Here is a 26,996-nt window from a genome sequence, read left to right as displayed (position 1 = left end):
GCGCTGTGTTTATTTTCCAAACAATTTTATTGAAATGTGCCAAGAGTACATGGGCAGCACAAATGTATGAACAGGAAAAAAAAAATCACATGTACAACAATTTTTTAAAAGTGAAGGTTAATTTTGGGAGATATCAGTTCCCCTCTCCCTCCCCCTGCAGACTTCCAGCGTTTCCATTAAGGTTAAGCCTCTACGAACCTAGCATTAAAAAAAAAAAAAAAAAAGGAATACAAGATCTTTTGCAAATAACAAAAACAAAAAACAAAAAATGGCATAAAGGACAGAGAAATGTCTTCCTGCTTAGATGGCACTCTTCCTAGGCACCTAATTAGGAGGCGTGCTGAGCGGTGGAGAAACACAACTTCAGAGTGTAAGGGTATGGACCATTGGGTTTTTCATCTGGTAATGGTTCAGGAAGCCCAGAGTCTCCAGGGCATCGCTCTTGGATTCCCACTCCAGCAGTCCAGAGGAGCTGCGCTCACTTTTGCTGAGAATACTTTCACAGAAGATGGCGGTTTCACTCCCAGCTCATCGCAGATCTCGAAGAAGTTCTCAGTCACCTCCAGCGGGGTGTTGAAGAAATGCAGCACGTTGCTGGGGTGCTGGATGCGGTTCTTGGCTGCCTGCTCTGGGGTGGAGAACCGATTGTTCTGGGATTCACTGAAGTCTTTGTAACTGCAAGACCCGTCTTCCAACTCGTATGACTGACCGGTCATGATGGCTGGCTGCTTGGAGACACAGACATTCAGCTTCTGCCCAAACATGAAGTTGTTGTTGAGGTGGGTAATGGCCCGGTCCACAGCGTAGCCATCAGCCATCTCCATCATGGCGGCCCCCGGCTTGCTTTTCATGAATTTCACCTTCTCCACATTGCCATACAAGCAGAAGACATTGATGACTCGGTCACAGTTCATCTTAAGATTGATCCAAGCCATAGACCACCAGCACAGGGCTGTGGGCGTGAGGGCCATCCTCAGGTGGTGGGGGAGGGGGTGAGGGGGTGCCCATACTGGGGGCCGTAGCGACTTGGGCCCCGACGGTGACCCCCCACTGGTGGATCCATCCTTCTCCCTTCGTAGTGAGGGGTGGGGGGCCGTAGCCCTCATCATGGTAATGGCTGTGGTATCCACCGTGGGGCCCTCCATATTCTGCTGGGTGATCTCCCAGGAGAGGGGGCTGCCTCTGGCGTTTGTTGGGGTTGCTGCCAGGGTCACCTTGTCCACTGAGATTGGGGTTTGTGTAGTCCCAAGTATCCTGATCATTCTTGAACACATTCAAGCGTGTAGGCTTTGCGTATTCCATCTTCAGAGCACAACAGCCAGAATAGATATCAGCCCCATTGAGAGAGGCCTTGGCCCGCTGGGCACTTTGAACAGAGTCGAATTCCACCATCGCCTGAACTCCATTCTTCCTGAAAATGACAATTCTCTGGACAGGGCCACAAGGATTACAGATAGTGTAAAGAACATCCATGGTGATCGAATAAATGGGGTTCAGGATGGTGAAGAGAAGCACACTGTTCACGCTCCGGGAGTCATCCGAGTCCCCGGGGCGGGAGATCTTCTGGATGGTAGAGTAGTTGACAAAAGCTGGGTGATCGGCAATGCATATTTGGTTGTCGGCTGCGTAGCTCACTGCGTTGCAAGCCCCCAACACATCTTCAAACTCCACCAGTGCTTGTCTCTTTTTAGGCATTACCACCACAGAGCTGATGGGTCCAAACTCCTGCAAGGCCTCCACAAGGTCAGCTTCCACCACACCCTCAATCAGGCCCCTGATGTGGACAACTGGGGAGGCAGGAGTTTTGTGCGGGTCATCGTAGTTCTTCCCGCCGCCGCTCGCCGCCCCACCTCCTCCACCGCCTCCGCCACCGCCACCGCCACCGCCTCCGTGCTGGTCGCTGGCGTTGCCAGTCTTGAGCCGCTTAGTGGTCCGGCCGCCCTCACTGCCGCCGCCCTGGTAGCGGCCACTGCCGCCTCCGCCGCCCGCCGCCGCCATCTTCACCGTCGCTCCGGACCGCCTCTGCTGCTCGTCCGGTTGCTGCCTCTGCTCCAGCCGCCGATGCCGCTTCTCCCTGGAAATTATTTTTCTAAGTTAGTTTGGTAAAGTTTAAAAGGGTTGTACTTTATCCTGTAGACAATTGAGAGTAGTTTTCTGTATTTAAGAAGGATAAATAAACTGTTCTGTGTGCAGGGCGGATTAGAAATGGAAGACATTGGAAGCAGAGAGAAGTTAAGGAAGAATGTTGACATTATCTTAAAGTGATAAGAACCTGAACAAAACTCATTGCAAAATCATTGCCAGGGAATACAATGTAGGGCCATTGACTGACTCTAGTGGTGGATGACGACAACTCACAGAGAGAAATCTGACAATCCATGTTTAGCAGAGGGAAGGAAGCCAGAAATAGTTATTATTAAGTGCAAGACTTCAGTTTTGTTGGTTTTTTGTTTTTTACTCCCAGCAAGCTAAATTTGACAATAATGTAGCTCAATTTCTCCCAATCTCATTTTGTTAATCTCTATAATCTTGCCCCAGAAAAGCCCCAGCTCAGAAAATTCTGTATTCGTTTGTCTTCATAAGATTGTAAAAATTTCAAAACTGTCTGTTCATGATAATTAGAGAAATACAAATCAAGACCACAATGAGATACCATCTTACACCAACCAGAATGGCTATTACTACAAAGTCAAAAAATAACAGATGCTGGTGAAGTGGTGAAGAGAAAGGGATGCTTATACACTGTTGGTGGGAGTGTAAATTAGTTCATCCATTGTGGAAAACAGTGTGGCAATTCCTCAAAAGCCTAAAGACAGAAATAGCATTTGACCCTGCAATCCCATTACTGGGTATATACTTAAAGGAATATAAATCATTCTATTATAAAGACACATGCATGCATATGTACACTGCAGCACTGTTCACAATAGCAAAGACATGGAATCAACCAAAATGGCAATCAGTGACACACTGGATCAAGAAAATGTGGTACATATACACCATGGAATACTACGCAGCCATAAAAAAGAACAGAGATCATGTCTTTTGCAGGGAAATGGATGGAGCTGGAGGCTATTATCCTTAGCAAACTAACATAGGAACAGAAAAACACCGCATGTTCTCACTTGTAAGTGGGAGCTAAATGATGAGAACTCACATGGACACACAGAGGGGAACAACACACACTGGGGACTTTCAGAGAGAGGAGGCAGAGAGATGGGAGATCATCAGGGAAAATAACTAGTGGGTGCTAGGCTTAATACCTGGATGATGAAAGAATCTGTACCACAAACCCCCATGACAAAAGTTTACCTATGTAACAAACCTGCACTTGTACCCCTGAACCTAAAATAAAAATTCAAAAAGGAAGCAAAAAAAAAAAAACTTTAAAGTAGCTCAATAAGTTTTATATTAATGTCAACTTTAAATAATTTTTATGCACAATACGTTATGAAAATTCATTTACCTTTTTTAAAAAAAGAATGCGAAATTTTAGCAGAGTTTTCAACAACAATGTTATAGTTAACAAGAGAAAAGCATCCTGATGTTTTACAAACTGGTGTTTCAATGAATTACTCTTTTTTTTTTCTGAGAGGGGATCTCGCTCTGTTGCCCAGGCTGGAGTGCAGTGGCATGATCTCGGCTCACTGCAACCTCCACCTCCCAGGTTCAAGTGATTCTCCTGCCTCAGCCTTCCAGTACCAGAAGGCATGCACCATGACGCCTAGCTACATTTTGTATTTTTAGTAGAGACAGGGTTTCACCAGGTTGGCCAGGCTGGTCTCTAACTCCTGAGCTTCCAAACTGCTGGTAGTACATGCATGAGCCACCGTACCCAGCCAAAATGAATTACTCTTGTGTTCTATTCATTTGTTTTTCCTGCATTTTCATTTCATTTCACTTTGATGAACCAACAGAAATACCCGATGCAATACAGTGACAGCTTCAAAGGCTTCATGTTAACAAAGTTATCATTTCACAGTAGATAAAATAATATGTGAAAGTAATGAGAATTTAGGAATTCCTCTAAAATCAGAATTTAAAGACATACCACTTACCCTTTGTTAAAATAGCTTACAGTACAGAAGTCTTAGAAAATGGGCATTAGAGTGTCAGAAAGCTAGTCATGTTAAAAAAAACCTTTCAAATCAAGGCTAGCCACCTCATTAAATAATAAAATGAAGAAACTGCTTATAAAACCGGTGTTCCATTTTCAATTTAAAAAAAATGTTGATAGCAAAATAACAATTAATTTAAAATATTTTTCTGCTCACTTCTAGAAGGTGACCTATTTAAGCCCCACTAAACCACTTAAGTGACCTACTTAAGCCCCACTAAAGCAAATAGCATATATTGGGATTGGATTACCAAAAGTATGCCTTCCATTTGATTGGCCATATACCTTTTTGTTTCATGCATGGATAATGGCTTTTCTCCTTCTTCAGTAACCCAAAGGAAAAGCTGACATTCTAACCTGGAGCTGCACATTCAAGCTTTGACACATGCCTCTCGCTGGTTTCGTCTAATGCTTATAATAAACCTGTAGAGTCAGCAACTTTAGAAAGATGGGTTGAAGAAGTGTCTTTGTCATAGTTTGTATTTTTCTCTGAGGCACTTGGCAGAGTCACCTCTGGTGTTTCAAATGTGCTTGAAAGTTATCTGGCTGCCCTCTGAGAAGTTTGCATAAAACCTGCTTTACTTAAAAGCAGGCAAAATTAAGGTTTCTGTAACAAAACCATAGGCACTGCATTGAGATAGGACAAAGACCAAATATCCTGCTTCCATGTGGCAGAGAAATAATGAATAACTTGGTTCAAGAGCTCATGGAGTGGCATATCATCACGCCATTATTAATAGAGAACATTGCTAATTTCTAAAGGGGCTTAATGTCATGATTATTTTATCCTCTTCTTTCTGTTGAATTTTTAACATGTATGTCTACTGCAAAGTACACAAAGGAAATCAATTAGCACTAAAAAAAGGGCTTCTTCACAACCGCAAATTATATATATATTTCTTTCAGAACATCACTTTAGAGAGAAAATAGCAAAAATTCAGCATCATCACTTTTGTGACACTTCACTAACCAATCCAAATATAGAAAAAGAAAGAGAAATTGAGTACATTTTCATTCACTGTACATTTTTAGCTATTTGTGTAGAAGAAAAACAATTAGCTTATTTAAAAACCCTAAGGTGAGTACGCAGTTTTTAATTATTATCTTTGCTGTTGTGATTTGTATTTGTATTTTATTTATGTATAAACCCAGTATATAAACCTATGTCAAATACTTCTTTATTTTTGATACTAGTTCAAAATATTGGTGACTTTTTTAGATATGAATATCTCATATGTATCTTTTAGAAATTATCAGAGTTATAAAATAATATTTGGGAGGTAAGGAAGGCACTAGACATAAGAAACTTGTGTAGACAAATACTTTGTCACCAAAGTTGTATATTTAAAAGTCCCTATTCTTTGTCTCTTATCAATTCAAAATTAATTCATTAGAAAACAATTTTCCTCAACATTTAATCCCTAGTTGTTCATCTTTTTCACTAGCTTGTATTGCATTACTCATTGCTTCATAGCTAAACTCTGTTTAAATCTGTTAACTGAAATGATTTTAAAAACCTTTTGGTGGAGCGCTGCGGAGGGCGCCTGCGGGCCGCCCCTGCCGAACAAAGGAGCAGGGGCGCCGCGGCCGGGACCCGTCACCCACCTCCTTGGCCGCACCGCGGCCTCCCGTCCACCGCCACCATGACTGCCAACGGCACAGCCGAGGCAGTGCAGATTCAGTTCGGCCTCATCAACTGCGGCAACAAGTACCTGACGGCCGAGGCATTCGGGTTCAAGGTTAACGCGTCGGCCAGCAGCCTGAAGAAGAAGCAGATCTGGACGCCGGAGCAGCCCCCTGACGAGGCGGGCAGCGCGGCCGTGTGCCTGCGCAGCCACCTGGGCCGCTACCTGGCGGCGGACAAGGACGGCAACGTGACCTGCGAGCGCAAGGTGCCCGGTCCCGACTGCCGCTTCCTCATCGTGGTGCACGACGACGGCCGCTGGTCGCTGCAGTCCGAGGAGCACCGGCGCTACTTCGGAGGCACCGAGGACCGCCTGTCGTGCTTCGCGCAGACGGTGTCCCCCGCCGAGAAGCGGAGCGTGCACATCGTCATGCACCCTCAGGTCAACACCTACAGCGTCACCCGTAGGCGCTAGGCGCACCTGAGCGCGCGGCCGGCCGACGAGATCGCCGTGGACCGCGACGTGCCCTGGGGCATCGACTCGCTCATCATCCTCGCCTTCCAGGACCAGCGCTACAGAGTGCAGACCGCCGACCACCGCTTCCTGCGCCATGACGGGCGCCTGGTGGCGAGCCCCGAGCCGGCCACTGGCTACACGCTGGAGTTCCACTTCGGCAAGGTGGCCTTCCGCGGCTGCGAGGGTCCTTACCTGGCGCCGTTGGGGCCCAGCAGCACGCTCAAGGCCGGCAAGGCCACCAAGGTGGGCAAGGACGAGCTCTTTGCCCTGGAGCAGAGCTGCGCCCAGGTCGTGCTGCAGGCGGCCAACGAGAGGAATGTGTCCACGCGCCAGGGTAGGGACCTGTCTGCCAATCAGGACGAGGAGACCGACCTGGAGACCTTCCAGCTGGAGATCGACCGCGACACCAAAAAGTGTGCCTTCCGTACCCACACGGGCAAGTACTGGACGCTGACGGCCACTGGGGGCGTGCAGTCCACCGCCTCCACCCAGAATGCCAGCTGCTACTTCGACATTGAGCGGCGTGACGGGCGCATCACACTGAGGGCGTCCAATGGCAAGTTTGTGACATCTAAGAAGAATGGGCAGCTGGCCGCCTCGGTGGAGACAGCAGGGGACTCAGAGCTCTTCTTCATGAAGCTCATCAACCGCCCCATCATCGTGTTCCGCGGGGAGCACGGCTTCATCGGCTGCCGCAAGGTCAGGGGCACCCTGGACGCCAACCGCTCCAGCTATGACGCCTTCCAGCTGGAGTTCAACGATGGCGCCTACAACATCAAAGACTCCACAGGCAAATACTGGACGGTGGGCAGTGACTCCGCGGTCACCAGCAGCGGCGACCCTCCTGTGGACTTCTTCTTCGAGTTCTGCGACAACAAGGTGGCCGTCAAGGTGGGCGGGCGCTACCTGAAGGGCGACCACGCAGGGGTCCTGAAGGCCTCCGCGGAGACCGTGGACCGCGCCTCGCTCTGGCAGTACTAGGGCCCGCCCGCCCCGCACTTCCCCGCCCCTGCCCACGTGGCGGCTCCTTCCAACCCTCCCTGCTAACCCCTTCTCCTCCAGGTGGGCTCCCCGGGGCGGGAGGCAAGCCCCTTGCCTTTCAAACTGGAAACCCCAGAGAAAACGGTGCCCCCGCCTGTCGCCCCTATGGACTCCCCACTCTCCCCTCCGCCCGGGTTCCCTACTCCCCTCGGGTCAGCGGCTGCGGCCTGGCCCTGGGAGTGATTTCAGATGCCCCTGCCCTCTTGTCTGCCATGGGGCGAGTCTGGCACCTCTTTCTTCTGACCTCAGACGGCTCTGAGCCTTACTTCTCTGGAAGCGGCTAAGGGACGGTTGGGGGCTGGGAGCCCTGGGCGTGTAGTGTAACTGGAATCTCTTGCCCCTCCTGGCCACCTCCTCCCAGCCCCCCAGGAGCTGGGCACGTGTCCCAAGCCTGTCAGTGGCCCTCCCTGGTGCACTGTCCGGAAACCCCTGCTTGGGAAGGGAAGCCGTCGGGTGGACTAGGACTGACCCTTGGGTTTTTTTGGGTGGTGGCTGGAAACAGCCCCTCTCTCACGTGGCAGAGGCTCAGCCTGGCTCCCTTCCGTGGAGCGGCAGGGCGTGACAGCCACAGGGTCTGCCCGCTGCATGTTCTGCCAGGGTGGTGGTGGCGGGGGGTAGGGGTGTGGGGGCCGTCTTCCTCCTGTCTCTTTCCTTTCACCCTAGCGTGACTGGAAACGGAAAATGACCAAATCAGTATTTTTTTAGATGAAATATTGTTGCTGGAGGCGTCCCAGGCAAGCCTGGCTGTAGTAGTGAGTGATCTGGGTGGGGCGTCTCAGCACCCTCCCCAGCGGGTGCATCTCAGCCCTCTCTTTCCGTCCTTCCCGTCCAGCCCCAGCCCTGGGCCTGGGCTGCAGGACGCCTAGGCCAGAGCCCCCACTGTGATTGGTGCTCCCTGGGCCTCCTGGGTGGATGAAGCCAGGCATCACCCCCTTGGGGAGCCCTGGGGTGAGCCGCCGGGGCCCCCCTGCTGCCAGCCTCCCTCGTCCCCGACATGCATCTCACTCTGGGTGTCTTGGTCTTTTATTTTTTGTAAGTGTTATTTGTATAACTCTAAACGCCCATGATAGTAGCTTCAAACTGGAAATAGTGAAATAAAATAACTCAGTCTGCAGCCTTCCCCCCCCAAAAAAAACTTTTTGTCCATTTTTTACCTATTCCATTTGACATTGGTCTCATATGATATCATGATACAAAGGAAAATGACCCCACAATGATATGATTCATAATTCCACTATAAATTTCCTTGATGCTTTGAGAGTGTGATTTATTTTGCCCCCCTCCATTTTTTTTTAACTATAAAGCAAGTACATGTACAATAATGCCATTTTTTTTCCAACCCCAAATAAATAGAAACAGCTATAGGACTGAAGTTTCTAATATGAATCTTATAGTTTACTTAGCACATGCTTTAATAAAGTTTCCTCTTCAGGAAACTAGAATATTGTGTCTGGTGCAAGACTAGATGTTTTGTCAAAAACATATGTAATATTCATATAGCAGAGCTTTGGCTTTATGCCATGAAAAAGCTGGAGGTGTTTTTGGAACTGTCCTATTGATTTTCACACGTTATTTATTGGAAATGACTGCTGCCATTCCCACATAGTCCTAAGTGTGAATATTTACCATATGTATGTGGCTTCAAGATTATTTTGTTGTTCACAAAATCACCTATGTCCTCCCATCAAAATACTGTCCTCATCTTAAAGTAAATGGCACTGTTTTATTCAATGATTTACATTTTGGAATCCTAACCAGATATTTTTTTCCTTAAATTTCAAGCACTGCATTACTTCCAAAGTCATGCTATGAGTATGTGGAAATTATATCAAACATGAGTAAATTTTGTTGACCAAGACTACAGAAATAACAATACCATCACATAAATATATGAATACAGACATTGATGGTTGGTGAAAATTACCTCCAAATGTCCAATGCCATGAGTATATTTTGAATAGCTAGTTTGATTTTTATTAATATTATATGAAGGTTATTTCTAAGCCTGCAGACATAATTTATGGAATATACTACTCAGATATTTGAGAATGTACTACTTCAATATTTGGATATATTTATTCCAAATATATCTCCACTGTGATTTTTTAGGAGATACAATTGCCATCACAGAAAGATATTGCTGATTCCGATGAAATTTTTAATTAAGTAGAAAAATCAAAGAACGCAATTCTTTTTCAAGATTTCTTCAAATAAAGAAATAAGCAAAATTAGGCTGTGGTGTTGTGAATAACACCAAGAAGTATGGAGTCAGGCAAGCCTCAGGCTCTGTCACAGTTCTACTGTGAAGTAGATAATTCTAAAGGTGTGTTTCTGTGTCTTAGGTTTGTGGAGACCTACAGTAACATTCCACAGACCAACACTGAGCCTACCCCACGACTATTCAACCTGCCCATTATTGGGTAGCTTTCATATAACCAGTTAGAAAGAAAACATCTATGAAAACTATTTACTAAAGAATTATATATTTTAATTAAGGGTACCGAACATGGTCAAGTTAGAGAACAATAGAGTAGAAACCTTCTATTCAAATATAATTGAGACCAGTTTTTTTATAGTTAATCTAAAAAGTGAGTTAAGGAGGAGGTTCATGGGGTTAAAAAAAAAACCAGAAATGTAAATTATTTGGCCAATATTTTGATATAAGTCCAGGACCCTTTGATTATTACTCTATTAACTGGAGTTTCTATACATTGTCTTCTTTGTATAAATTATGATCATAACAAGTCAGTCATAATTCTAAATTTTTACCTGTTTAAAGTAGAACAAAAAAAAGTAATTGAGGTGCAAAAACCTTTTAGCTTGTTAAAATTTTGCTATTCTGATTATTCTAATTTTATAATTTTTTCTTAAAATTTTTACATTGCTTTGCCCTCCTATGAATCAACTTAGCTTTTTCTAATCTTTTCAAGACCCAAATATTTTTACATAAATAGTACCACTATATTATAATCACATCACTGATTTTATTTATGTCACAAAAGCCCAACTTGAATACAACCTAAATAAACTGTCTGGTAGGTAAGTTAACATAACGCCAAGTTGAGGCAACAGACTTACATAGGCATAATAGAAAACACACTGTTATTTTACAGGGAGAATGTACAGTGTCAGTTCATTCAACAAGTTGGTTAAACACAACTCAACTAAAACAATGTCATTGAAAAGTAGCAAATTCTGTTTTTGTTCCATGGACTTACAGCCAATGAGTCCTGAGAAAGAAGAGAGAATTTAAAGAGCTTCATTGGCAGGTGAATCTGTACTTGGCCTTTTAGCTTAGAGACTGCAACTCCATATTAAAAGCAGGAGAATAGTGAGACATCCCATATAAAGAAAGAAATCAGAACAGACATGCAGGGGCAAAAGTAGCCATGGTCTGCGTCCTGGCTCAGGAGGACAGTGTGTGTTGAAGAGCAAAGCCTAGAATGGGCTGATGCCTGTAACCTCACCCCATCCCATTGCTTTATCTACTCACTCTGCTTGCCCAGAAAATCTGGTGCCCCACAGTGAGAACAGGAACTGGGCATCCCAGCTAATCTTCAGCTGGGTAGGTCTCATAGGGTTGTCAGATTTGAAAAAAATAACAATAGGCTTTGAAGAAAAAGACTTGGAGATGAAGCAGAATGCTCTTGCCAAAGCTTCCCTCAATTGACATAAGAGGAGCAAATTTATTTCCTAAATTAGTTATGGTATAATTTACCAGGTATCCAAATAAATTTGTTTAGAGACTAAGAGTTTTCCCCTGGAATAATGTCTGACTATAATTTTACATATAATTCTTTTATTCAACAAATGCTCAATGTATGTTTGTTTTATACCAAACACTTTTAAGGAATTAGGAATACCATTGTGAATAAAATAGACAGTCTCTACTAAATGCTTAGTTATGATGGCAGGCAAACAAATACATAAGAAAATAATTAAGAAATACAGTTTTATGCCTAATTATGTCAGATGATAGTAAGTGCTGTGTCCCCAAAACACTTACTCATTTTCTCAAACTATTCTAAAACAGGAAAGGTGCATAAAGAGTGCTGGACATGGGACTGAAGATTCTGTTTTAAATATGGTTTCCAGGGAAATCCTCACTGTGTAAGAACATTCCATCAAGGACTTGAAGGAGATGAGGGAAGTCATCAAGAGGATGGGAAAAAGAACACTCCCAGTAATAGGACCAGCAAATGCAAAGACCAGAGGAGAAAGACATCTGCTTTGTTTAAGGGACAGCAAACAGGTCTCCCTGCTACAGCAGAGTAAATACAGTGGTAATGGTAGAAGAGTTTTTAGTTGTAAGGCAAGAAGGGGACCAACCATGGAGAGTCTTAGATGTCATTGTGGAGATTTCTATTTTACTGGAGGTGAAATGGAAGCCACTGAAGGCACTTGAAATGGAGGCTGATATGGTTCACAGCTTTAATAGTCTGCTGTCTGCTGAGATAAGAATTGACTCTAGGACAAAGGGTAGATCTAGGTAGTGAGATGTTATTGCAATCACCTAGGAAAGAGACAGGATGATTTGAACTAGAGTGGTACTGGTAAGAGGTGGTCATATTTTGAAAATATTTTTGAAGTAGAGTTGACAGGATTTGGTGATGAATTTGACATGGGATGTGAGTCAAATTTCATAGCTGGAGCCAAACATCCCTATTTAATTACATTGAATATAATAGAAAAGGTGGAGGGAAATGGATCAGGAAAAGAAAGAATAGAAGTTTGGTATGGGAAACAGTAAGGTGAAGAAACCAGTAGAGATGTTACATATCTAAATCTCAGTTCAGGAGCTTTGAATGCATAGAAAATTTGATCATTAGCATGGGGCTGGAATTTGAAGCCATGAGACTGGACAATGTCATTTTAGTTTAGTGTATTTCCACAGATTATATTTCAAGCATCATGCTAGATACTTTAACGTTTGGCCATTTTAAAAGCCCCTTGGTAAATTTCACAGGAATGAGGATTTGACTGACCTGTTTTTCTCAGATGTCTGACCTCAGTAGGATGCATGATTTTATTATATTTAATTCCCTATAAAATTCCAAAATATCAAAATGAGACCTATATTTATTAGCAGGATTTTTCAGGTACAATATTCCTACTCAGATAGAAGTATATCACTTAATTTCACAGAAATATCCTTCCCTGGGGTGATGATACTATTATATCACCAATCATGAAATCATGCTGACTTGCAGGCAACAATGGAGCTCACATTTTGATCTAAGCTAATTTGCATGACTTACTTAAATTATGAAAATACACACTTTTAGAGAGCAGACAGATTTTGTTAATTCTGAATTATGTCAAAGTATCACTTAATTCTCAAGGGCCCAACTCTGGCGAAACAAGATACTGCAGTGTATGTGTTTCCTATTCCCTTCCAACTTTTTTCATCATGATTCATCAGCAAATGCTATGAAGTCTAGAAATTTAATTAATGGATCTCAGGGCCACTGGACCATGCATTTACACAAATTGCTCTGTGAAGAAGGAGCACTCACTCTCTCTCTCTCTCTACCCGCCCCTGCCCTTTCTCCCCCTCTTTCTCTTTCAAGAGCAGAACATTTTAGTGACCTCCAGTTAACTGGCTGAACTAAGCAGCGATCTCTTAGGTAATAATGCACTGCTAACAAACCTCAGCATAGACTATAACGCTACCACTAAAGCTTCCGTTCATGTTGTTCTAGGGCTAATAAAATGGAATATTATATTCTAGCTCTGAGGAAATTTGAGATTGTCTCATATTTTCTCAGTTAAACCAGAAAATAATTAATTTTAGGGAAGGGACAAGAATTGCTGTGGCAGAGCCAGCCTGATAAATAATTTCTATTCATTCTCAATGTATTATCTGTTTTCTCCCTACAGGCTCCTTTTTGTTACTCTTATATCAAAATCCCACTTAATTTTCTTGCCATCACAACTCAAAAATCATACCTACAAAAGAGCTAAAGTTTTCATCTTTTTGCTTTTGCACAAACTCTATGCCGGCTATGAGAGTGTAAGCTTTATAGTTATATACAGATATTTTTATTTATAATCTTTCTTCTGCAAAAAAGGATTAAAGTGAAGCAAAAAGAACATGTAATAAGATGAATAATGAATAGAAAAATAAATTGCTTTTAAGACAAAGTAAAGGAAACTATAAAAGGGAGATGACTAGAACTATTTAGCAAGAAGAGACCTCATTCTTTCTATCAAATAGTGCGGTGTAATTTGCACAATGTACCCAATGGTTAATGAATACATATTTGTTGAGGATAGCATTAATAAATAACATGACCAATGAAAAACTATAACAAAAGATTTTTACTCTTCAGGAAGTAATTATTAGGTAGGTATTTTAAATTCTAACTTTAAAAGATAGAGGAAAAGATATACTGAGCTGGCCCATAAATGCAACAGGAAGACACAGAGTAACAATTACTGCAGGTGAATTTCAACTCTCGGTCTATCTACCAACCAGTGTCACCAGGAACCTTCTTCAGACCGGTGTATCCAACTGCTTATTTATCTTTTGCACCTGGATATCCCTCAGCTACCTCCATTTAATTCATCTTCTTCCTCCAAACTGGTCAGCATCCAAGCAGATCCAGAGAACTGTGAGGAGCTATTCTAGTCTCTGCCTTCTCCCCTGTTGCTGATCCAGTTAAGAGGGCCAAAGAATATAGTTGAGAGGACACCAGCCCTGTATCTAGTAGCATTTAGTTTTAACCTCATCCCTTAACTTAAAATTGGCATGGCCTTCAGTAAGCGATTTAACTCCTCTGAATATCAATTGATAAAATTTTAAAAAAGTCCAAAATTCATTGTAGTGAGGATTAAAATATCATGTTTGGGACATCATGAGCTCTCAATAAACAATTGCAGTATTATTCAAATTGGTACACAGGCCTGTCCCTTCTCCTTCCTTTTAGATTTCTTTTTCCTTCTGTTTTTGCCTCTGAATGCCCCAACCCAATCTCTCTTCCTTGATCATCTTTTTAGGAAATCCATCCCCACCCCACTCACCCCACCACTCCTCACACTCCTTTCTCTCCTACTCCGGCCTCCACCACAGCTGCTCCATTCCCGCTTGTAATCCAGCCTCTGCACCACTATCAGCGCTGCGGTTCTGAAATGCAAACCTCATCATGTTGCACCTTATAACATCTTTGACACCTACTTGTCTCATGATAAATTCTCAGCCTCTTAGTTTTAGGTTGACCATGACCATTTGTGATCTGACCCTGTCCACTCTCCCTCCTGATTCTCATTTCTCTCACCAAATTCTCCACCCTTTGTACTGAACAACGTGGCTCTACTTTCATCTCTTCAAACTTATATTTTTTCCTTGATCCTTAACTTTGCTCACAATGGTCCTCCCATCTGGAATAGCATTTTCCCTGTGGGCCTGGAAAATTTGACTATTCCTTTGTGACGCAATTCAGTCTTCACTTCCCCGTGAGTGACCTTCTTAGGACAAACTGACAGTATCTTATATTGTAGTCCCACAGTCCATTAGGCAGTCTTCAAGTGTCCAATATGACAGTGCATGATATTAGTTGTTTATATGCCTATTTCTCCCACTGGCTTTGAGAAACTTGAGGGATTGTTGTAACCATTTGTATCCCCAGTGTGTAGCATAGCGTGCATCTATTTGTGTTTTGAATGAGTGAGTGAATTAATGAATGATGAGAAAGCAATGACCTATGTTTTGTCTCTACCAGTCTTACATGAGATTATAAATAGACTGATTCAGCTGAAGATTCCAGGTCCTATTCCTTTTGCAGTTGCTATTGTATATGTTAGCAAAAAGCTTCATCCCTTCCAAAAATTTTTTCAGTGGTAGCAATAAATTCATTGTCTTCTGGGAGCAACATTGTGCTCTCTCTCTCTCTCTCTCTCTCTCTCCCTGATTTGCCTATTGCTACTTTGAAGAGTATGTGTTTATGACTTTATAATTTGTTACAGTGAATGTAATAGGAGCCCTTCTGTTTCTTCATAAGTGGTTATGAAAAAATATTCACACTTGCTTATGATTTTCTCTTACTGTTCTTAATGTAATGCTTCTAAATTAGATATACAAAAGTGCTCATCTAGAAGATAATGGAAGCATAAGCAAAACACAGAAAAAGGCTTACCAAGAATGAATTATAACTAACAAACAAATGTTAGTTGTATTCCAATAGAATTACTGAATTAGTACATGATGGAACAAAAAATCTATAACAAGTTTAGATGCCAGTAACTTATTGGACACGGATTGTATACACTGTACCCACAAAATTCTATCAAATTGTTTCTATTTCAAGAAATTTTCAGTTTATTCATGTTCAATACAAAAGTTAATTATACATGAAATATAAACTGAATGGAAAACATTGGCATTGTATTTCCTGGCTTTCTTGGAAGAATGCGGGAGTAGGGTTAATATTGAAATGCAAGAGAAAGCTCTTCACTCCTCTCCTTGTTCCCAGGATAGGACAAAATACACACGGCCAAGAATGAGGAAATTAGGACAAAACCCAATGTAGTCAAGAGAGTTATGACCCTGAGGTGTGAGGTAAGATCTGGCCCTGGGAATGTTGACTGACACTGCAATATTTAGTATCTAGACTGGAATGATTAAATATGAAGTGGGTTAACCTGGAGTCTTTAGAGATGGCGCTATTCCCAGAAAGATAAATGAGATCCAGTCCTAGGACAAAAGGACAAACATCATTGGTCGGAAAAAGAAAAAATGATTTAGAAAAAATGAGAAAGAGAAACAAAATATAGAGGAGAAGAAGAAATCCCAAGGATGGAGACCAAAGGGTTTGCCAACAGTCCGTTCCTTGGGAATGTGAGTTACACAGCAACCTGGAAGATGATGCTACTTCCAAGCCCATGATTCTGTCTCCATGACTTAGGACACTAGTCACAAAGAAATAGAACACACCTTTCTCTTTCGAGATCTCATTGTCCGTTGAAGAACTGCTACTCATGGCCTGCAAGAGTGAAACTCACTGGTTCTAGGAATGAATGAAATTGGACTGGCTGGAGGCCTTTAATTATTATGTGGGCCTCAGAACTGATGAGGATTGATGTGGGTGTTATTTCAATAAAGTGTTATAAACAATTCATATATGAAAAATTTATTTTCTTAATTTACAGTTAAATACACTAATATTGTATTTCAATGTTGTTATTCAAATTAAAGACCATGTCAGTTCTTAGACACAATCTCTCACTGTGTATTAATCTCAATAAGACATTGTAGTAACCACATATATATTTTTATATATATATAAAAATTAATAGATATTACTTTTTGAGCTATTTTATGTTTACAGGCAAAAATTAGTGAAAGTTAAAATGCCTGTCTGTAGACTCTCTCACTCCACCCCCATTTCTCCTATTTTTAACATCTTGTGGTATTTTTAACATTAGTATGTTACATTTGTTACAGGTGATGAGAAAATGTTGATAAATTATTTTTATCTAAAGTTCATAATTATACTAGGGTTCACTCTTTGTGGTGTCCATTTTATGGATTTTAACAGAGATGTACCCACCATGACAATGTTACACAAAATAATAGTTTCACTGCCCTAAAAATCCCCTGTGTGCTACCTAGTTATTCCTCCTTTCTTTCCTCCCCAGGAACCCCTGGAAATGACTGATCTTTTTACTGTCTCCACAGTTTTGCCTTTTTCAAAATGTCATATACTTGAAACCACATAGTGTGTAGGCTTTCATATTGGCTTCTTTCACTCAGTAATATGCATTTAAAGTTCTTCCATTCCTTTTTGTGGCTTGATAGCTCTTTTTTTTTATATAGAACTGATTAATATTCCATTGTATGGCTACACCATAGAGTGTTAGTCCATTTGCCTATTGAAAGGTACTTTGGTTGTTTCTGTCTTGGTAATTATGAATAACACTGGTATAAACATTTGTGTGTATGTTTTGTGTGGGCATAAGTTTTCAACTCATTTGGCAAATACCAAGAAGCACAGTTATGGAATCATAGGCTAAGAGTGTGCTTAGTGCCATAAAAAACTGCTAAACCGTCTTCCAAAGTGGATGTACCATTTTGCATCCCAACTAGCAATGAATAAGAGTTATTTCTGCTCATTGTTCTTACCAGCACTCAGTAGTGTTACTATTTTGGATTTTGGCCATTATAAGAGCTATGTAGTAGCATCTCATTGTTTTGGTTTGCAATTTTCTAATGACATATGATATTGAGTATCTTTTCATTGCTTATTTACCATTAGTAATATGTTGCCATCAGTAACTTTCCTTTCCCTTTCCATTGCCAGTGAGATCCAGCATTCTTTTTTTTTTTTTTGAGACATAGTCTCACTCTGTCACCCATGCTGGAGTGCAGTAGTGCAATCTTACTGCAACCTCCACCTCCCAGGTTCAAGGGATTCTCCCTGCCTCAGCCTCCCAAGCAGCTAGGATTACAGGCACCCACCACCACGCCTGGCTAATTTTTTTTTTTTTTTTTTTTTTTTTTTAGTAGAGGGGGTTTTCACCATGTTGGTAGGGCTGGTCTTGAACTCCTGACCTCAGGTGATCTGCCCTCCTCCGCCTCCCAAAGTGCTGGGATTACAGGCATGAGCCACTGCGCCTGGCCAGATCCATTATTTCTTAATGGAAATGAAAAATTCACCAGTTACTGCCTTTTTCCCCATATATTTGTAATACGTTCCGATGTCTGATAAGGCAAGTCCAACCCTCTGCATTTTTAAAAATTAATCATTATTTATTAAAAATTAATATTCTATGCACATTTTAAAATCAATGACCATATTAGATTTATTGAAAAAATAATGTAATTTAATATTAATTTATCACATCGATTGACATGATAATTCTCCACTTATTTGGATTTCCTTTAAGATCAATTCCTAAAATTTTCTATATAGATGGTTTTAGAATTTTTTTTTTGTAGCTTAACTACAACATACTTTGTAGTGTCTCAATTTTTATTACAGTTTTACACCTTCAATTCAATTATTGCTGACATAGAAAAACTTTTTTTTCAACATCTATTTTAGATTTAGTGGGTACATATGCAGATTTTTTACATGGGATACTACTTGATACGCAGGTTTGGAGTACACATGTATCCATTAATCAGATGGTGAGCATAGTATGCAATAGTTACTTTTTCAACCCTTGTCCTTCTTCTTCCATCCCCCATATAATAGTCTGTTACTTTGTACTGTTTTCTATTATAAATTGGGGAGAAGCCATTATTATTATATATTAGCTTCAGAACAACTAGGTTCAAGTCATGGAAAACAATTTTGCACAAACAACTTTAGGAAACACTGCTTTGAAAACTGTAATCTGAATTATAGCCGAGGCCACAGAAACCAAATATTTACTGAAGGTTCTTTTAAGAAAAACAAGTTAGCCAGGAATGGTGGCTCATGCCTGTAATCCCAGCACTTTGGGAGGCCGAGGTGGGTGGATCACGAGGTCAGGAGATTGAGACCATCCTGGCAAACATGGTGAAACCCTGTTTCTACTAAAATAAGAAAAAATTAGCTGGGCATGGTGGCACATGCCTGTAGTCCCAGCTACTCAGGAGGGTGACACAGGGGAATCGCTTGAACCAGGGAGGCGGAGGTTGCAGTGAGCTGAGATTGTGCCACTGCACTCCAGCCTGGGACAGAGCAAGACTCTGTCTCAAAAAAAAAAAAAAAGAAAAGAAAAAAGCAAGTTGTATTGAAAGAGGACATCATTAACAGTATATCTCTTCAATAATGGTTTATTTTACTATATTCTCATTCCTCTCTTACTGTGTCCCAAATCTCTTTACAGGCTAAAAGAAACTGTTCAGAATTAATCCTATTCATAAAGAACAGCACTTACTGAGTATTGCATTTTCTTCTTCAAATTCTTCAGCATACATTGGGACTACACCATACGGGACCATTTTTATGTTTTTAGTTTTGGGTTTTTTGTTTTTTTGTTTTTTTTTTTTTGCTAAAGAAACTGCAACTAGATTTAGGACCTCATTCTATTAGGTCAGTATTTGTCTAATAAACTTCAGCTTAAGCAAAATAAAATATGTGTTGCTCTGAACTGAAACTCCTCAAAACCATACTTTTAAAATTACAGAAAAAATTAAATGAAATTATGTTTTTAAAAATCTTGTAGATGAAAAGATATGATATATAGTAGGTTTAAGTACCTATTTCAATGGTTCCCAAAGTGGGGCCCTCAGACATCCAGGTCCAAACTATTTTAACAGGAATACTAACATAGTGACATTTGCTGTAAAGGTGCAAATACAATACTGGGTAAAAATGCTGGCACTTTAGCACAAATAAAGGCAGTAACACCAAACTACTAGTAGTCATGGTATTCTTCACTATGCACAGGAAAGGTTTGAAATGGAAGGGCAGGCCGGGCATGATGTCTCGTGCCTGTAAGCCCAGCAATTTCAGAGGCCAAGGCGGGAGGATCACCAGAGGTCAGGGGTTTGAGACCAGTCTGGCCAACATGGTGAAACCCCATCTCTACAAAAAATACAAAATTTAGCTGGACATGGTGGTTGCATGCCTGTAGTCCCAGCTACTTGGAAGGCTGAGGCAGGAGGATTGAGCCCAGAAGGTTGAGGCTACAGTGAGCTGTGATCATGCTACTGCACTCCGGCCTGGGTGACAGAACAAGTCCCTGCCTCAAAAATAAAAAGAATGTCTGTGATGAAGCAGTGAAAAGTTTACTATATCTTAATCCTTGAATATCTCTTTTTAATATTTCAAGTGATGAAATTGGAAGCACACATAAGCATTCCTACAGACTGCCTGAGAAAAAACCCTCGTGTGACTAAGTCATGAAGTGAATTAACCACTTTAATGGAATATCATTTTTACTTGAAAAGAGTACTGACAAACAATGTTATTTCAACTGGGGTTTTTGGGAGACACTTTCTCAAAAAATGAGATTCTGTCATTTCAAGAAAAACAACAGACAGGCCATAATAAAATTCAATAATAAAACTGCTAATAATAAGATTCAAGCTTCTGAACAGAAAATTAGAATTTTAGAAAACTTATATCCACCATTGCTTTCCAAATGTATTCTGATGAGATTGTTGGTGATATTGACGAATGTATTTTGATACTGTATCATCAAATGTATCAACATGTAGAAGATCTCGGTGAACCATTATTTTCTAAGTGACCAATGCATGATGTTATAATATCACGCAAGGGTAAAAGATCCAAAGTTCAAGAAAAACCAAGTTTTGATGGAGTATCAAAAAAGAAGCCTAGGCAACATGGCAAAACCCTGTCCCTACAAAAAAAAAATACAAAAAATTATCCAGGTGTGGTGATACACACCTGTAGTCCCAACTACACTGGAGGCTGAGGTGGGAGGATCACCTAAGTCCCCAGAGACTGAGGCTGCAGTAAGCTGTGATCACACCACTGCATTCCAGTCTGGGTGACAGAGCAAGACCCCATCTCAAAAAAAAATTTATATATACATAAATATATAAATATATATATCCACAGTGATCTAAAATGGCTATCTGTATGAGATTGGACATTGTTCACATTTTTTCAAGCAAATATCACACAATAAATTGAATGCAGATGAAAATGACATGGCAGACATCAAGGAAATTTGCAAAAAATATAAGATTGTGCTACTTTGGGTTTAGAAATTTTTTCATAAGAACATTTATAACAATATGTGGTGAGCTTTTAAAGAATAATTTAAATATTTCTGATTTAATTTCTAATGATAAATACCAATAGATACAACCTACATAAACCAAAGCTCCTTGGGCCCTCAATATATTTTTAAGAATGTAAAGGAGTTCTGATTCCAAAACTTTGAGAACTGCTGCCTTCCCCTCCACTTTCCTTCCTTCCCTAGAATTTCTTCCTTGGAAGAAACATCCGTTTGCCATTTTAACTTACAGAGTTCCATTCAGGCCAGTTTTGCTACTACCTCCCTCCCATCTTTCCACCTCCCTCTCTTGACACAAAATCTGACCAAAGGACTCTACCAGCCCACCCCATTTCCAGAGATTAGCTGTCAAGGTGGGCTAAGCCAAGAAAATCTGGGTTTTCTCTGAGACTAGACCTCTTTTTCTGGGAGATCTGGAATCACAGGGACAAGGTTGGCCACCTTGGCGTAGTCAGAATTCATCTTGCCTCAATGGGGAGAGGTTAGGCAAGTTTCTACAAAGCCAAACTGCTTCCTAGAAAGTCAAAGATAATTATACTTTGTGCCACAACTGTGAGAATGCCCATTTTATTGCACACTTTCTAACATTTTTACCAAACTGATAAATAAAAGCTGGTACCTAGAAGAAAAAAAGGCCAGGTGTGGTGGCTCATGCCTGTAATCCCAGCACTTTGGGAGGCCGAGGTGGGTGGATCACCTGAGGTCCGGAGTTTGAGATCAGCCTGGCCAACATGGTGAAATCCCGTCTCTACTAAAAATACAAAAATTAGCCAGGTGTGGTGGCAGGCACCTGTGATCCCAGCTACTTGGGAGGCTGAGGCAGGAGAATTGCTTGAACCCAGGAGGTGGAGGTTGCAGTGAGCCAAGATCATGCCATTGCACTCCAGCCTGACCGACAAGAGCGAGACTTCATCTCAAAAAAAAAAAAAAGTTTCCATAAAATATAATTTGTTCCATCTCTAGAAACCAATTTAGCAATGAGAACTGAAAGCCACCACTTGGAAGGTTTCAAGGATTTAGCTCCACCTAATGATGTCTAAAGCATTAGTTAAGGTAGAAAAAAATACACACGCGCGCACACACACACACACACACACACACACACACCCCTATGTATTTAGTACCAGGAAACATGACTGACTAGATGGTATAGTCATCCAACAGAAAGCACACAATAACTGAAGCTACTGTAGAGGAATAAGTTATGACATGGATCTACAATATCGTTGAGTGAAAAAGCAGATTCCAAAAAAAAATCTGATTTTTCAAGGGAGAGGGAACATATACAAGCACAGGAGAAAAAAGATGAGCAGATGACTGGAAAAATACAAAATTCTGATAGTAGTACCTTCTGAGTGGGAGAATTCTCAGCAACATTTTCTAGTTTTGCCTAAAATTTTCTAAATGTCTTAAAATAAGAAGGTTTTGTTATCCATATTATAAAATATCCACCACCCCAGGAAACCTAACCTTCAGCACAAATGCTACAACATGTTCAAAGTTTGTTCAGTTTAAGAGACAATCAATTTTGAAAGACATCTAAAATGATGACCAATATGTAAACCTATGCATTAATGTTTTTCAATCATATGCTTTAAATTTTGTAATTTTGATAAGTTTAAGCTTTATATCCATCTTGAAAAAAGTTTATTTGTCTTTAAAATATGACCTACAATATACCAGTTTTTAAACAACGAATGGTGCTCAAAAATTGCAATATAAATTCAGGCAGTGTTCCTTACATAGAATGTTTAAGTGCTTCTAACCCTGCTCTTTTTCACCGGTTATGAAAACACATTACAATTATCTAAGCATCTAATTATTCAGGTCCTTTATTTCTCCTCTATTCTATTAATTTTATAGTAATTTTAAGGCCTGTGAGGATGAAGTTGTCTGGGACAGCTACCACAAAGGTTATTATAAGTGGACAAATTTCAAACAAGTTTATCACCACTACCATCCCCACCATAAAACTATCTTAATCAAGGGCAACACATTTCAAGGTTAACCAAGACAACCTCTTTACTTGTCACTGCTTAAGAAAAGGATTTTTTGGTCTTATTTAGAAATAACTTTCTCTATCTATTTTTCTCCATAAATCCACTGAGACCAATGTATGGCTCTATCTCAAGCACCAGTAAGCAAAACTGCCTGCCAGAATGTTCAGTTTTTGTATCTTTCCAAATGTAGGACACAGCTATCTTTTGACATCACAATTTTTAAAAAATTGATGCACAAACTTCTTCTTGAAAGTTCAGCCAGGCATGGTGGCTCACACCTGTAATCCCAGCACTTTAGGAGGCCGAGGCAGGTGGATCACGAGGTTGGGAGTTCAAGACTAGCCTGGCCAAGATGGCTGTTTCTACTAAAACTGCAAAAATTAGCCGGGTGGGGTGGCAGGTGCCTGTAATCCCAGCTACTCAGGAGGCTGAGGCAGGAGAATCTCTTGAACCTGAGTGGCGGAGTTTGCAGCGTGATGAGAGTGCATCACTGCACTCCAGCCTGGGTGACAGAGTGAGACTCCATCTCAAAAAACAAAAACAAAAGCAAAAACAAAACAAACAAACAAACAAAAAAAGGAAAAGAAAATAAAGTTCAGACATACAGCAGTTGTAATTCTTCTGAAGGCTGGTTATGGGACACATTACTTTCATACTTTGTTGTTCAATAAATGTTGGCTGGAGAATAAACTGACAGAATTACCATATAAAATAAAATTCTAAGTGCTCTGACAACAAAACAACCTTAAAATACACACACACACACAAACACACACACACAGACACACACAGAGTTTTTCCTGCTGATCATTTTACAACTAAACAACCAAGTAACTAAAGCAGAGCCCACAAAATCAGAGTAAAAATTCTAACACTTGGTAAAATAAGAACGCACATACACCCCTGTGATCTAAAAAAAAATGCTTAAGTATTCAAAGACAGCAATTACAGGTACTGAGAACATCGCTGTAAGCAAACTGAGGCAGAGAAAACAAAGGTGCTGATGAGGATTTGAACCACCTAACATGCAGAAACCCACTGGGTGATTTCCTAGGTTCCAAGTTGGCATTATCTTTCAGAATGATCTTCTAGAAGAGGACACATAACACTGTTACAAAGGATCTGGAGAAAGAGACCCTTGCTTTATCACTCCAGCTCTCCAGTCATGCTTCACATTTTCGCTTCTTCCACTCTTTCACATGAAGTCAATTTACAGACTTCCATCAAGCCCTTAGAGACCTTTTTGTACTATCCCTGACAAGTTCTGGATGTTATCTCTGCACTTTTGACAACTTCTTAGCAGTTAACTTACAGGGCAGTTAAGATTTTGGTTCAAGCACAATATAGCTAGAATAGGGTCATATACTCAATAAAACAAATATTTACCAAGCATTTATTGAGTGGAAGATAAAAAGCACAAAGCATAATTACAAAATATTCTCCCCTGCCACCATAAAAGAATTTTTTTAAAGGCTTACAGAATATAGCATAACGTGACCAAAGCAAAAACTGGGGGGAGGAAGGGAAAATATCAGCATGAACTCAATACGACCCAGAAGAGCCTTGATGGTCAGACATGTAAAGACAAGTTGGGTAGGGTTAAGGGGTGGAGGTCAGGGGCACAGGTCACAGGCACATTCTACAAGGGAAAACAGCTGATACAGAAGCCTGAAAGGAAAAGCGGGCAGAGCACCTGTACAGGACTCTTACCTGCGGCATCTACCATACAATGCGCCTTTCCAGAACACAGCAGTGCGCAGCCAGACCCGGGGGAGAGTGATCACTCAAACAGCACCAGAGGCTGCATTCCAACTTTTCTTCCATCAACGAGTCCGTTCTCATTGTTAGTTTCTCCTTCAACAGAAACTTAAAACCAATTGGCTGAACACGCGGGAGCAAGGAAAACCTGACTGAAGAATGAGGCGTTAAAACCTAAGGGCTTTGGGTCCTGGCACGGTGGCTCACGCCTGGAATCCCAGCACTTTGGGAGGCAGAGGTAGGTCATTTGAGGTCAGGAGTTTGACAGCAGCCTGGCCAACACGGGGAAACCCCGTCTCTACTAAAAACACGTTAGCCAGGCGTGGTGGCGGGCGCCTGTAATCCCAGCTACTCGGGAGGCTGAGGCAGCAGAATCGCTTCAACCAGTGGACTGTCAAGAGACATAGGCTGCAATGAGCCCAGATCGCGCCACTGCACTCCAGCCTGGGTGACAGAGTGAGACTCCCTCAAAAGAAAAAATAATTTTTTTTTGAGAGAAGTCTCCCTCTTATCCCCCAAGTTTGAGTGCAACGGCTGGATCTCGGCTCACTGCAACCTCCGCCTCTCGGGTTCAAACGATTCTCCTGCCTCTGCCTCTCAAGTAGCGGGGATTAAGTCGCCTGCCAACACGCCCGGATAATTTTTGTACATTTTAGTAGAGACGGGGTTTCACCATGTTGGCCAGGCTGGTCTCTTAACTCCTGACCTCAGGTGATCCGCGCGCCTCTGCCTCCCAAAGTGAGGGGATTACAGGCGTGAGCCACTGTGCCCAGCCAAAATACCGAAAATCTTAAAGGTCTTTCTCCTTCCCCGCCTGGGCTCAAAAAACGCCGGAGCCGCCCTGCACCGCCCTGTCGCGGTCTCCGGAGCAGGCTGGCCGACTGAGGGCGACCATGGGTCCCAAGAAGGCTCCGGCAGTCGCGGGCTCCCACCTCGGGGCGCGGCGACGGGGGCCTAGAGGGGCCAACAGCCCCCAAGCCTACCCCACGCGAGGAGTCGGAGAGACGCGCCCTCCGTCTCCTCCCACCCAAGCCTCCCGCAGTCCCGGCCGGGGCCGGGCCAGTCGCGGAAGAAAAGGGCGGGGAAGTGGGGCCTCTCTGGGGACGGCTCCCCTTTGCCCTGGGACTCCCGGCGCCCCCTCTCTGCCCTCGCCCTGCCCCGCGAGGCCGCCGCCGGGCGCCTCACAGTCATGTTGCAGTGGAGCGTGAGCGGGGGCTGCGGCTCCTGGTTCTTGTGGAAGATAGACCCAGAAACTTCACTTTGGCCTTGAACCCTGACACGGACATCTTCCACTCATGTACGGCGGGAGGGGCGCGAAGGGGAGCCTGTCCGGAGCCGCTGTCACGGCGGCGAGTACCCCGCGGGGCCGCCCAGCCGAGCTTTCGCGACTCTGCCTCTGCCTGCCGCCTGGACCCTTGTGGGAGCGTGGCTGGAAAATGGCAAGGTGCCCGGAAGCCTTGGAGGGAGCTGTGTGGTGGCCTGCGGGGCTGCTCCTTTTGTAAGGGACTCCACCCACAGGAGGGGCGGCTCCTGTCAAGCCGAAGCTTCAAAGGGCAACATAACCACTGCCCCCACTACCGCCTGGGAAAGGGCTGCCCCTACCCCGCCCCCGTCACCCTCACCCCTCAGGCCTCAACCAGGCGGGCCCTGCGCGCACCACTTTCGGCGGGTGCACGAGTCCAGAGCGTGCGCGCGCTCCCGGCTGCCGCCTCCTCCCTTGACCCAGCACCTTTCTGCCCGACCCGTCTGGTCCCTTCCTCACACTCGCCAACTGGAGGCTCAGGGCGGCACAGCCACTCTGTGTGTGTGTGTGTGTGTGTGTGTGTGTGTGTGTGTGTGTGTGTGTGTGTGTGTGTCCCAAGGGAACAGAGCACTGCTGAGTTCAGGCAGATGATTAACTCGTGGACGGTCAGCAAAATACAGTCACAAGAAGGCTATGTGTTGATTTGTCTTTTGCAGTGACATCATGTTGCGCATGTTTTATGTTTTTCAGAGTGCATTAGTTTCTTTTTGTTCTCAGTTAATATCCAGCTTAATAGATTGTGTAAGTAGAATACCCCCAAACTGAAAGTCACCTACATAAAATATAGTGAAAAATATGTCACGCATTTAAACTATAGTTGAAAATGTGTACACTTTAGTTTTGCGTAGCCAACACTGGAGAGTGGGTAAGGACACAGGATCCCAGGGCTAGACTGCCTGGGTTCAAGTTCCAACTTAGGCACTTGCTGGCTGTGAAAT

The 26,996-nt window shown here is 42.5% G+C and overlaps 2 protein-coding genes and 2 pseudogenes across 2 annotated transcripts in view; 2 read left to right on the top strand and 2 right to left on the bottom strand.

Annotated features, from left to right (window-relative positions):
- Positions 1-24,831, bottom strand: LOC134738356 (heterogeneous nuclear ribonucleoprotein L-like; annotated as a pseudogene).
- Positions 5,754-7,239, top strand: LOC129014236 (fascin-like). Its single transcript, XM_054451418.2, is given in 1 exon segment — positions 5,754-7,239. A coding segment is annotated over 1 exon segment (1,479 nt). The 5' UTR covers positions 5,754-5,760.
- LOC129014533 (uncharacterized) lies at positions 17,925-26,723 on the bottom strand (annotated as a pseudogene).
- Positions 26,135-26,996, top strand: part of LOC134738364 (putative GED domain-containing protein DNM1P46) — an 88,028-nt gene continuing 87,166 nt past the window's right edge. The window contains exon 1 of the mRNA XM_063653145.1: positions 26,135-26,199. The gene's annotated coding sequence lies outside the window, so the exon portion shown is untranslated. The remainder of the gene's footprint in view (positions 26,200-26,996) is intronic.

The sequence above is a fragment of the Pongo pygmaeus genome, chromosome 16 (assembly GCF_028885625.2).
Source record: "Pongo pygmaeus isolate AG05252 chromosome 16, NHGRI_mPonPyg2-v2.0_pri, whole genome shotgun sequence".
In the NCBI taxonomy this organism is placed as follows: Eukaryota; Metazoa; Chordata; class Mammalia; order Primates; family Hominidae; genus Pongo; species Pongo pygmaeus.
This window is presented reverse-complemented; position numbering and strand designations above follow the sequence as displayed.